The sequence below is a fragment of the Perca fluviatilis genome, chromosome 15 (assembly GCF_010015445.1).
Source record: "Perca fluviatilis chromosome 15, GENO_Pfluv_1.0, whole genome shotgun sequence".
In the NCBI taxonomy this organism is placed as follows: domain Eukaryota; kingdom Metazoa; phylum Chordata; class Actinopteri; order Perciformes; family Percidae; genus Perca; species Perca fluviatilis.
The window spans coordinates 17,163,887-17,177,613 of NC_053126.1; the positions used below are offsets into that span (position 1 = coordinate 17,163,887).

The window sequence follows — 13,727 nt, forward strand, 5'->3', positions numbered from 1 at the left end:
GAGCAATGGCAGCAGGGGTACAATGAGGAAATTGTGTCCTTATGCTTGTTAATGATTTTCACCAACAACTTTTTCATCCAGCTAGTCAGTAAGAAAAAGCTCCAGGATTTGTCTATATTACATTATCATCATCCTGTGGCTGCCTTAACATGCCAATATTCTCAATATTATACACACACATAACCTAAAGATATTGTATTGTTATTTTACCTGATGGATTTGTTGCTCACAAACTCATTGTTTAACCCAGCATCATCCAGAGGAAGTATTGAATGTACAGTAAGCAAGGGGGAAAGTCACACCCTTTTTCCTTTCTGTGACGTGAGTCACCACAAACCTTTAACCTTACTCAGTAGTCTCAGCTGTACTCACAGTCCACTGTGATTCCTTCTCACAGCATTGTGAATATGTGTGTTTGTATGCATTTGGATGTTTGTATGTGTGGTGTAAAGCTGATCCTTTGTCTCTTCCACAGTGTTGAACTTGGAGGGTAGGTGTTGCCTGTTTTGCTCATTGAACTTGACAGCTCTCATTGGATTATTACTTCCCTGTCTTTGTACCCTCTGTGCATCTGATCGAGCCATGTGCTGTACAATATACAAAATATAAGCTATACTTAAACCTGTTCTTGTCAAGGTTTAAAAGAGAAAACTGTGAAAAGAAGAACATATTGACTGCTTTCTTGCACAGTAAGAATATGGGACATAGAATTGTGCAATGGAAACACAATGCAAAAGAATCTTTAGTGTCATGTACCACAACAAGTTCTGCATTTTTGTAGGGACCTCTAATAAACAACGCTGCTTTCCCAGGCTGCTGGGACTGTTACAGCTGGAATAACAGTTTGTGGTTTGGACTGTTGATTCATGCCATTATCTCTGGCTGCCTTATGCACAAACACAGCTCCGGCCCACCGCAGGCTGGCAATACATAGCTTTGATTTATTGATGTACAATCCTCAACTGTACTCTTTTTGTTGTTGCTACATAATACATCTACCGCTTTAGAATTCCTAATGCACATAACCTGTTGAACATGCAGTGTTTGTTGTTGCAAACATGAATAAGAAAGGGATTATTCTGTAAACCCTGTTATATTTCATATAATGCAGATAACTGTGGGCGCTATTGAATCTGAAGGAAAGCAGTGCATTGTTACAGAACAAGAATTTATAATGTTTGCTCTGGCAAACTTGGCAACTTGACCATGGCAGGTTTCATTAAAACCTCTGCTTTCGAGCCTCTGATGGGAGACAATTAAAATGTTTAAACTGCACCTGTGTAGCATGGTAATCTGCATTACAGTAACCTGTGATCATTGTGTTAATGAGCATCTTTGTTCTGTCAAAAGCATTTTCTCAAAGTGATGATGTATAGGAAAATCCACACGTCCAAAGCCAAAAATGTGCAGATGATGTAAGTTTTTTACTTGGAAACTTGTCACAGGCCCACGTCTAGGGTTGGCCATTGCTGTTTATCAGTGTATATATGTTAAAGACGGGTAAGAAAAAAAGTTTGAAGCAGCTTCATGTTGTCAACATTGAATAATGTGTTTACTCAGTCTCATCCCCTTCTGGCAGAACAACACCTGCCTCTTTGCTTTACCATCATGCTAACAGGAGCTGACAAGTGAGGTAATAACTCAGCCATCTTTGAAATGATTACTCCATAAATCCTGCATTAACCACAATATATAGGTAGAGTTTAGGCATTACTTATTATTTTGGAGATTATCCTACAAAAATCGTGTCATTAATTAACCTGATAGCATGACTGTGATCAAAACGTCCAGTATACCAAATAAGAAATGAAGGGTGTAGCTATGTTAGCCCTTATTTATTCCACAACGTGTACAAAACGAGCTAGGTTTATGTTAAATGTTGTTGGGTCTTTTCGAAACACATTTCTCAACAACTTCTGCTTTATATTCCAAGAAAAGTGGGACATTTTCTTTATTTTTAAAAAATAAAACACATTTTGTGAATTTTTTTCTGCAATTGTGCAATTAATGTTTAGCTATACGTAAGACCATTTTCTTTCAACAGTAGTAAAAGAAATGTTAGCTGGAATGCACAAAACAAGTGGTACAGTAATATCAACAGGGACAGTCACTGCTACATGTTGTGTCTTTGATTTCACCCCCTAATTGTGATGTCCTGGACAGTTATTGCCTTGTTTTATGTTGCATTTCTACTTGACAGATGACAGCAGTCATTTTGTCATAGGTTATCATGGTGGTGTTGATGTGGATGGTAGGTATGTGGTAGTTTCTTGATAAATGCATGTTTTCCTTTTTACATAATACAGTTGAAAGTACAGTAGGTTTTTAACCGAAATGACCCATTCTTTGCAGATGAAATAGATAGCCTGATTAGATGTAACATGATGCATTATGTCCTCTATGCATGCTGTAATGCAGCCTATTTCTACAGGTTATCCCACATACCCAGAACATGTTCTGGAAGATTTGCATTATAGATCACATAACATTAAACGTCTCATTCCACAATGGCTGGTCTCCTCTGGCACTCATCTATTCATTAGTTACCTTTGCCCACTGGCTGTATACTTCAAGGGCAGAAGCTGACATTTTGTTTCTCACATTTCGTTTCCTGTTGATTGCCTTGCCATCCAACTAACTTTTTGAAGAAAGAACACACCAAATAGACTTAAAGCAAACAATCCAACATGCAGATAAACATGATTATAGCTTTAAGTACTGTATGTGCATTGTTATCTACTTAATTAAAGGGATGCACTTATTAAGTCATTGTCATCCTTTGAGTGTACATCCTTGGTGCTTTTATGCTTTTGTTCAGAAAGTGAGCAGGTTAACTGAGACACTTGTACAACTACGAGGCAAAGCTAAATAACAGATAAAGAAAGCTGAGGTCATATTTCACACTGGGTGAAGAATTTTTAGCATATTCTGTGGACTCAGATTCATAACAATTGTCCCTCTTCTTAACAGTCACACCACGGACACTTCCCTCCTGACAGGCAGGTGTAAATCGAGGCCATGGTGGCAGAAGCGGTTCACTACTGACCAGCTAGCCTTCTGCTTAATGAAGAGACGCAGCTTGTCCCTGAAGGTTTCTCCTAGAAAGCTGTAGATAATAGGGTTGAGGCAGCTGTTGGAGAAAGCTGCCAGGTTAACAATGTGGCCTGTGAGTGGGTAGTCATGCCACAGGGTGGTAGCAGTCCTCTGTGACGGGTCAGCTGTGCCCTGCAGCAGTTGGATGCTGATGAAGACGTTCTCTGGCAGCCAGCAGATAAAGAACACCAGAACCACCACCACAATCATGAGCAGGGCCTTCTGCCGCCGTGGCCACAATCCGCGGTGCTTCTGGGCCCTCATAAGGATTCGCCCAATCAGAGAGTAGCATAGACCAATGATAGAGAAAGGCACCAGAAAGCCAATGGTAACTTCCAGCCACTGAATCTCAAAGACATTGGCGAAGCAGAAGTGCACCTCACCCCTGTGCTGGGTCTGCACAATGGTGAAGGGTAGAAGGGTGGCCAGGATGGAAGCCATCCAGATGAGGCCACAGCTGAGCTTGGCATGCTGCATAGTCCTCAACGGGCTGCTGCTTATGGAGCTAGCCAAGGCAATGTATCGGTCAATACTCATCCATGTGAGAAAGAAGATGCTGCTGTACATGTTGACCTGCAGGAAAAGGGACATGAAGGTGCAGAGGACAGCGTAGTCATAATACTTCTCATTCAGATTAAAGACCTCAATGAGGGAATCTGCCACCAGGATGAGGTCAGCTACAGCCAGGTTAACAAAGTAAAGGTCGGGAATGGTCATCTTCTCTCTGTGGTTCAGGTTCACCACCAGGATTAAGATGTTACCAATAAATCCAATAGGAAAGAGGAGGATGGTGTACAGACAGGACAGGAAGAGACCAATGATGTAAGATTGGTATTTGTCTGAGTTTTCAATCAAATCCGTTGTGTTGTACTCATCTGAAGTGTTCAGTTGTTCTGTACCGTTAACATATATCCAGACCAGAGACGTTGTCTGCACTTCCATACTGACTGTGGTTGGACTGTCTTGAATCATAGGCCACATTTAAGTCACCTGTAGCTGCTACATCATTAGACCCAGCTAGTTCCCAGTGATGTCTCTTTAAAGGGTGAATCATCTATGCAAGTGAGTGGAACAAACCGTTTCTTTGACCTCATGTTGACATCAAGGTTCATTTACCAATAGATTCCTAACACAAAACTGAAGTGCCTCCATGTCTTAAAACCCTCTTTGGTCTTTGTAACCTGATGACTCACATAATCACAAACAGTGGTCCTGAGATCACAGGGTGGACTTCTTTCTCCTCTTGTGAGTCATCTGATTTGTCTGTCCAAATCCATGTGCATCTTTATTCAGCAAGCCATGGCCAGAGACGCTATTGCTGTGACACCTGAGCTGTGGAGAGGAGAGAAGGGGGAAAAAATCTGAACATGAAAGACAATTAGGTGCACAGATTTAAAAAAAAGCAGCAATCTTGTGTGCATTTAAATAAGAATAACTACAAGGTATTGTACTTGTTTAAAAAAAAAAAACTTCAAAATCTTAAGATCAAGTATGAAAATGATGCAGGTCCACTTTGGAGAGAAAAGTTTAAAAGGGGTCTAAAATGGATGGCAGACAACTAAGTTAGCACATTAACATTTGAGCTTCAGACTTAAACAGATGCATTGAAATCCTCCAAAGAATCCTCAGTCCATCCCAGCTCACTCGAAACGGTTTGTCCAGACTTGATGACTATTAATTGGCGAGATGAAAACATATTACTCATTACCATTTAATAAACCTCTGTGTTATCCCTTTGTTTGATGGCTCCAGTCGACACACATCACACTCAGGTTTGAATGCATATAACACAAAATCTATGTTTTATATTCACCGCAAGCTTTTACGTTACTAACTATCTTCTTTCTTGGTTGATGATTTTTAGTCCCAAAATCTGACTTTGGTGATGGAAAGACTGTATTCTGTTTGGCAAACATGACCTTTAGCAAACATTCACAGCCAACTAAGGGTTTTATTTCCTCCAGAGGAAACCCTTATGCAATATTAATACATTCTTATTAACAGTAGTCTTCACAGCAGCAATTCAGCACAGACATGCAAAATGAGATAAATCCATGTACAAGCTGGAAATCTTACCTACAAAAAAATTCTATCATAGTTTTCAAATCATCCAATAAATAAATAAATAATTATTATCACAGCATGAGTAGCATACAACCTTTCTTTCTTAATTTTCAGGGAGAGTTCAAAACCCCCCCAAAAGCTCACATAGTTTTATATTAATACTTTTATTTATAGTCAAATATTCCTGTAACATTATTCAGAGAAATTATCTTGTCACCAAAAATCTTGTTTACTCTGATATCCGAATCCTATGTTATCATTTTGTATTATTAGGATAGGATATTTTAACAGATTGAAATCATTTTTGAAACAGCTTATCTGAGCTTGTTTTGATCTGAATTTCTACCAAAATCAGTGAGACCTGAGATTATGTAAAAGTGATTTTCAAGGAACTAACAGCAACATGAGACATGTAATGGAGCAAGATAAATAGCTAGCTGATGACATAATATACAACTCATTATGCAACTGGACCCTACCCTTATTCTGTTGAACCCCATCCTTAACCAAAGTGAATAAGACATATTAACTGTAAATGAACAAATACATACATAGTTACCTATAATTTTAATGCAAATTGTCCTTGTTTATAAGACTTGAAATTTACATAAAACCCATAATGCACTATAACCTAACCACAAAAAGTAGCAAAGATATCAATAGCAGTACTTACTTTTTAAAATTCGGGATTTGTTGCTCCTCCATGCTTGTCCTTTGCAGATATCTGAGAGCCAGAAATGTGTAAATCCCATATCCGGGCTTCTCTTCTGCACCACCTGCTGTTTGGCCCAACCCTGTCTGGAGAGGAGAGGAGGGCGGGAGAGACAGAAAGGCAAGAGATGATCTGTCGCCCATGGTTTGTCACCATGCTTCATCAGCTTCCCTTGTCTTTTCTGCCCAGTTTGTGATACCAGGTGTCCACTGAGCATTTAAAAAGATCCAGAAACTGAAGTGGGAGAGCTGACTTTAACATAAAGCAAAGTATGGGCAGCAAATAAGTAGCAAGGATTTTGACTTGACCACGTTGTGTTGTTATGGAAACCACTTATATTTTTTTTGCAGTATTTGTTCACCTGGGTGGTCTAGCTTTTAGTCCTAAGGGCCATGTCAACACACCAAACATGACCTTTCTTAGTTTTCCATCAGTATGTAAAATAGTGTACCTATACTGATCTGTATCGATTATTGATTTCCACACACAACAAAACACATTGACCCTTGCTTTTTTACTGTTCATTCTCAATACTACAATTACATTCAAATAAGCCTTAAAACACGGTGAGCCTTCACTCTCAATAAACTGGAAACAGAACAGACTCTTTGCTCCTGGGCAAGGCACATAATTTGAACTAATCTATGTGTCCAAACTGTGGCTATGGAGACCTATTTGATGTGGTGTTGGCTAGTGTTGTGCATTTTGATAGCTAGGAGGCATTAACTACAGATGTCTGCAATAATTTCAGTAATATAATAACCATCTGCTATGACAAAGCTAGCTATATATATATACAGAGCTGTATAGTAACGAAGTAGAACTACTTCACTATTCTACTTAAGTACTAAAAGGCTGTATCTGTACTCTACTGGAGTATTATTTTTTTTCTCCTACTTCCACTTTTACTTGAGTACATATTTTCGATGAGTTTAATACTTTTACTCCAATACATTTTTTATGTGCTGCATCGTTACTTGTTACTGTTGTGAATTCCTCACGCTACGGACACTGTGTAGGTTACGTGTGTATTTATGGCTATGTTAGTTACGGCTATGTTAGTTACGGCTATGTTAGTTACGTAAGTTATGTACGAAATCCCCGAGGTCGCGTCATGTTTCTTTTCATTACGGTTGCCCGTTCAGAAGTCAGAGACGATGTAAGTTTGTACTCTTTCTATTTAGCTATTGTTGCAGCAGAGTAATCTATTTCTGAGTTGTTTGAGTCTGCAGTGAGTCCTGCATGTTAACCGTTTCAACAATAGACAATAATAGTTATAACAGCTGTGACATTAATGTACCTTTTGGGGTTTATTTCAGAAACTTCCTTCATATCCAGCAATATAGGCCCTACAGCTTGTGACTGCCTTAAAGTTGAACTCAAACAATATGATATTCAAAATTTGACTGCTTTCTTTAATAACTACATAACACAATACTTGTACTTTTACTTTTAGTACTTGAGTAGTACATTTTCAAATAAACTACTTGCAGTAATTAAGTACAAAAAATGTTGATACTTTAGTACTTCTACTTAAGTGTGGTGCTTAAAGAGCACTTCTACTTCTAGTCAAGTCACTTTTTTGATAGAGCACTTGTACTTTTATTCAAGTATGGGTAAGTAAGACTGCATCATAGCAAAGAATAGTTGTAAAACTAAATCATTTTAGAAAATACTGTTGATTTAATTGACCCCTACATAATATTTTGATATCATAGTAGATTTATTTACAAATTATCAGCTGCAAACACAGCAGTAGGTAGGGAAAATCACTTTGGAATCATCGTATAATATTGAATGAAATCAATGAAAATAGAGGCATCTATCGAATAAAGATTAAATGAAAAAACAGGATTAAAGTGTCCATGACAACAATCATTTTCAATTGGCCTCCAAAAGACAGAATGTAGCTCTGAGGTCTTCGCATGGTGGAAAGGTCACTTAATCCAGAGTCTATATCCACAGCCTTTCTCTTCCGAGATTGCCCTGTAGCCGCCGGAAATTCCGCCGTATGTCCTTTTTTTCGACTGTATTTCTGTTACCTAACGCTTCCTTTGTGTTGCCGTTCTAAACTCTGGTGGATTCAAATCTCTGGAGGGTGAATTGTGATAGCTAGCTAGACTATCTGTCCAACACAAAACTATATGCACTCCTGTGTAGCTCTCCAGACTAGCAAGGAAAAGAAGTATCTGAGGACTCTGCGCTGATGACAAAGAAAGGCAAGGCAGAGTGAGAGAGGAGTGAGAAAAATGTTCTGTGTAGAGTGACTCAATGACATAAAGGATCACAGTCTGACTTGAAACCAGAATAGTTGGGGTCTCATGGTAGTTGGTATCAGTGTGTTTAAAGCTAATGCGCAACTATTTTATATAAATGAACGTCCGTTAGATTCAAGCCATTGCCAAATGAGTTGATACAAAGCAAATAAGCCTATCAACTCCACAAAACTCTCCCAGTATGTCTATGTTTACAAAATGGTATAGTTCGGCGACATTCAGCTTGAGTGATGTGTTTTATGTCACCGCTGAGAAAGGACAACAGCAGCGTTCAGCTTTGGAGATGAAGAGGACATAAAAATGACCAGATAATTCTGAAGAGTCCATCATGTATTTTTTATCCTCTGTGTTAGTAACTGTGTGGAGGAGGGGTGGGGGTGCGATCACCCGAAGGCTTGCGTCATGTAGATGAGCCGACAGTATTGTTGTCATTACTTTCTTTATGGGGGCAACAGAAACTACGCACTTTAGCTTTATAGGACCAATGTTTAGGCTTTAGGGGAATCTATTAGCAGAAATGGGGTATTCAGTTGGTTGCAATTTGCTACCTCACCGCTAGAAGCTGATTTTGGTAACCAAGAAATGATGCAGCAGAGCAGCAGTGATGGTCTGAAGGAGTGGACAGGGTCTATATGCCAGCTGGTGGCCCTGCTGGCACAAACAAGTGTGGGTTTTGACAAGAGAGGGGAGAACAGAGAATTATAACTGAAGGTTGGAAGAAGAGGATTTTAGTTGTGGTAGAAAGTCGATTCAGCAGCTAAGATGAAGATAGAAGAGTGTCTGAGAGGTCATTCAGCAAGCCTGATGTGTGTAATTTTCTCTCAGCTACCTGAAATCTCAGTTATTCTGTCCACGCAACTTCACACACAAAAACGTGGGGATGTGGGGTTCAGTCGAGTGGAAAAGTGCTAGAGAGGAGAGAAGAGGAAAAAAAGAAATTAATTCAATTCAATTCAATTTTATTTATAGTATCAAATCATAACAGAGTTATCTCGAGACACTTTACAGATAGAGTAGGTCTAGACCACACTCTATAAATTCCAAAAAACCCAACAATTACAGTAATTCCCTCAAGAGCAAGCATTAGCAGTGGCTATTGCGACAGTGGCAAGGAAAAACTCCCTTTTAGGAAGAAACCTCGGCAGACCCAGACTCTTGGTAGGCGGTGACTGACGGGGCCGGTTGGGGGTGAGATGAACAGTGGCAAATAATAATCACATTAAAGATGATGGAACAGTGACTTTGAAGGTCATCGTGGAAGTTCATGTCATAGCAGGGCACATCGTGTCATACTGAGTAGTGCAGTCTCCTATACCGGATCCTGACTACTCTGTGCATATGAACATCACAGCAGGGTGTTGCGGGATGTAACGTGGCGCTGCAGAGCATGGGTGGATGCGGCGGACGCAGCAGGATGCAGCAGGACGCAGCAGGACGCGGCCGAAGTACAGAATGCAGAGCATAGCTCTGAATGACTCGGGGAGTAAACTCCCCAGAGCTAGGTTAGTAACAAGCATTTCTGGGACAGGATGCATACAAAAGGAAAGAAGTGGAAACAGAGATAAGAGAGCAGCTCAGTGTGTCATAGGAAGGAAAGAACTTCCCCGGCAGTCTAGAATTATAATAGCATAACTAAGAGAGGCAGGTTAAACAGAGGTGCGAGGTCGGGCTAGAACTCTCCCCAAACGGATCGGGCTGTACTGGCCTGCCTCCCTCTACTCTCGCTATATTATTGATTATATAATAAATAAAACTGATGACTACGAAGAGGAGCAGATGGGCCGGGTTAGGCGGACGCTGCAACTCCTCACTTCCTAACTATAAGCTTTATCAAAGAGGAGGGTTTTCAGTTTACTCAAATGTAGTGACGGTGTCTGCCCCTCGAACCCAAATTGGGAGCTGGTTCCACAGGAGCGGAGCCTGATAGCTGAAGGCTCTGGCCCCCAGTCTACTTTTAGAGACTCTAGGAACCACAAGTAGCTCTGCATTCTGGGAGCGTAGTGTTCTACTAGGACAATAAGGTACTAAGAGCTCTTCTAGGTATGATGGTGCTTGACCATTTAGAGCTTTGTAGGTCAGGAGGAGGATTTTAAATTCGATCCTAGATTTCACAGGAAGCCAGTCCAGAGAAGCCAATACAGGAGAAATATGATCTCTTCTCTTAGTTCTCGTCAGAACACGTGCTGCAGCATTCTGGATCAGCTGGAGAGTCTTAAGGGACTTATTTGAGCAACCTGATAGTAAGGAATTACAGTAGTCTAGCCTGGAAGTAACAAATGCATGGACTAGTTTTTCAGCATCGTTTTGAGACAGGATATTCCTAATTTTGGCAATGTTACGAAGATGGAAAAAGGCTGTTCTTGAGGTTTGTTTTAAGTGGGCATTGAAGGATATATCCTGATCGAAAATAACTCCTAAATTTCTGACAGTAGTGCTGGAGGCCAGGGCAATACCATCCAGAATAGCTATATCTTTAGATAATGAAGTTCTGAGGTGCGTTTGTCCCATCACAATAACTTCAGTTTTGTTTGAGTTTAACATCAGGAAATTTTGGGTCATCCAGGATTTTATATCTTTAATACACGCTTGAAGTTTAGCTAACTGACCACTTTCATCTGGCTTAATTGACAGATATAATTGGGTGTTGTCTGCGTAACAGTGATAGTTTATTGAGTGTTTCCTAATAATATTACCTAGAGGAAGCATATATAAGGAAAATAGAATTGGTCCAAGCACTGAGCCTTGAGGAACGCCATGGCTAACTTTTTGGAGGGTTTATCGTTAATGTTAACAAATTGGGATCGCTCAGAGAAATAGGACTTAAACCAGCTAAGTGCGATTTCTTTAATGCCAACTAGGTGTTCCAGTCTCTGTAACAGGATGGTATGGTCAATAGTGTCAAATGCAGCACTAAGATCTAGTAAAACAAGAATGGAGACAAGTCCTTTGTCTGCAGCAGTTAGAAGGTTGTTAGTAATTTTCACCAGTGCTGTCTCTGTGCTATGATTCTTTCTAAATCCTGATTGAAAGTCATCAAATAAACTATTGCTATGTAGAAAATCACATAACTGATTAGCAACTACCTTCTCAAGGATCTTGGATAGAAAGGGAAGGTTAGATATAGGTCTATAGTTTGCTAAGACCTCAGGATCGTGGGTGGGTTTTTTCAGAAGAGGTTTTATCACAGCTATTTTAAATGACTGCGGTACATAACCTGTTAATAAGGCAACCCGGTCTCACGCCAGGTCGTGTAATAGTCACGTTATTTTGATTCATAATTTCGTGTAGCCTACAGGTTACGATTTTTACGTTTTTTTCGTGTATATGCAACGACTTTTGAACGTGTACAGGTCACGCTTTTTGAACCTGCTCTGGGGGACGCGACTACGGGGAAATGAGGCGCCACACGCCGGCCAAAACAACGGCACGGGCCGCCACTCGCGATCGGGGAAATGCGGCGCCACACGCCGGCCAAAACAACGGCACGGGCCGCCACTCGCGGGCCGCCACTCGCGGGACACGGGAAATGAAACGCCACAATAACGAGACGGTTGGGGTTAGGAAAAAAAAAGAACGGGGTAAGGAACCGTAACACGCGGGACAAAGGTACTGCCACACGCGGGGCGCGATCCCCGGTCTCCGGCGTGAAAGTCCTGTGTTATTTCCCCGGTCTCCGGCGTGAAAGTCCTGTGTTTTATGACCCATCCACCACCCCGACCAACCTCCCTACGCGGACTTTCGCCTTATCAACTACTCGCTACTCGCTTTCGTTATGGAATCACGAAATATGCTTCCCATTAAAATGCATTGCTTTCAATTTCGTAATCGCCACACGAAAAAAACGGCATTTACGTAACCTGTCCACGACTTAATAGATTACAATAACGTGACTATATAACGACCTGGCATGAGACTGGGCTGTAATAAGGACATATTGATCATATCTAGTAATAAGTGTTAACCACGGGTAAGGCTTCTTTGAGTAGTCTCGTTGGGATGGGGTATTAGAGACAGGTAGATGGCTTAGCTGAGGATATCTTTAACATTAATTGTTGAAGGTCTATATTATAAAAGCAGTCTAAAAATATGTCGGGAATAGTCGTTCTTTCTAGCGGTCCTGCGTTTAAAGGTGAACCGTTAGAAGTTGAGGGCAAAAGGTGATGGATTTTATCTCTAATTGTTATAATTTTATCATTAAAGAAGCTCATGAAGTCATCACTACTCAGAGCTAGAGGAATAGATGGCTCAGTAGAGCTGTGACTATCTGTCAGCCTGGCTACAGTGCTGAAAAGAAACCTTGGGCTGTTCTTATTTTCTTCTGTTAGTGATGAGTAATAGTCTGATCTGGCCTTTCTTAGGGCCTTCCTATAGGTTTTGAGACTTTCTTGCCAATCCAAACGAGATTCTTTCACTTTGGTGGAACGCCATTTACTTTCGATGTTTCGCAAGATTTGTTTTAATTTGCGAGTTTGGGAGTTATACCAAGGTGCTAGTTTCCTTTGCTTCATCATCTTCTTTTTGAGGGGAGAAACAGAGTCTAAAGTCGTCCGTAGGCAGGTCGTAGCACCGTCTACAAATGTATCAATTTGAGAGGGACTGAGGTTAACATAAAGGTCCTCTGTTATGTTAAGGCATGACAAAGAGACAAATGCTGTTGGAATATCTTCCTTAAATTTAGCTATAGCACTGTAAGATAGGCATCTAGTGTAGAAGTTTTTATCTAATTTAGTATAGTCAGGTAGTAAGAATTCGAAAGTAATTAAAGAATGATCTGATAATACCGAATTCTGCGGAAATATTATTAAATCCTCAATTTCAATACCATATGCCAGCACAAGGTCGAGGGTGTGGTTAAAACAGTGCGTCGCCTTGTGCACACTGACTGAAACCGATTGAATCCAATAATGAGTTGAAAGCAGTGCTAAGGCTATCATTGTCAACGTCCACATGGATATTAAAATCACCTACAATAAGTACTTTGTCTGATTTAAGGACTAAACATGATAAAAACTCTGAGAATTCAGATAAAAATTCAGAATACGGACCTGGAGCCCTTAATAACAACACATATAATTGGCTGTAATGTTTTCCATTTTGGATGTTGAAGATTAAGAACAAGACTCTCAAACGAGTTATAATTTAGTTTAGGTTTAGGATTAATTAACAGGCTTGAATCAAAGATGGCTGCAACTCCCCCTCCTCGGCCTGAGCCTCTAGGAATTTGAGTATTAATATGACTGGGGAGGTGGCTTCATTTAGACATATTCTTCATGGCCCAGCCAAGTTTCAGTAAGACAAAATAAATAAATTGTATTATCTGATATCAAATCGTTTACCAATACTGCTTTAGAAGACAGAGATCTAATATTTAATAGTCCACATCTAATTTTCCTATTTTGTTCTATCGTTGCAGTCGTTTTAATTATAATTAGGTTGTTAAGTATAGTGCATCTTTTGTTTACCTTTGATTTAACCGATCTGAGCCAGGGGAAAGACAACGTGCTTATTAGACTATGAGTGGGAGAGCGATTAAGGAGGGCGATATTTCCCTGAATAGTGATGGCATGAAAAAAGACCAAGTT

At 40.2% G+C, this 13,727-nt stretch overlaps 1 protein-coding gene across 4 annotated transcripts; it reads right to left on the minus strand.

Moving 5' to 3' along the window:
* Nucleotides 1-1,595: 1,595 nt before the first annotated feature.
* On the minus strand, nt 1,596-9,398 carry gper1 (G protein-coupled estrogen receptor 1). 4 transcript variants are annotated; one of them, XM_039823771.1, is made up of 4 exons: nt 9,364-9,398; nt 8,975-9,053; nt 5,831-5,955; nt 1,596-4,425 (listed from the first exon to the last, which is right to left on the minus strand). In XM_039823771.1, exon 4 carries the CDS (start codon nt 4,072-4,074, stop codon nt 2,971-2,973), a length of 1,104 nt encoding a protein of 367 aa, XP_039679705.1. In that variant the 5' UTR covers nt 4,075-4,425; nt 5,831-5,955; nt 8,975-9,053; nt 9,364-9,398; the 3' UTR covers nt 1,596-2,970. The 4 variants fall into 4 exon arrangements, with proteins under 4 accessions (XP_039679705.1, XP_039679703.1, XP_039679706.1 ...); XM_039823769.1 differs by lacking the exon at nt 9,364-9,398 and having other exon boundaries at nt 8,975-9,102; XM_039823772.1 differs by lacking the exon at nt 9,364-9,398 and having other exon boundaries at nt 1,596-4,764; nt 8,975-9,102.
* Nucleotides 9,399-13,727: the final 4,329 nt, after the last annotated feature.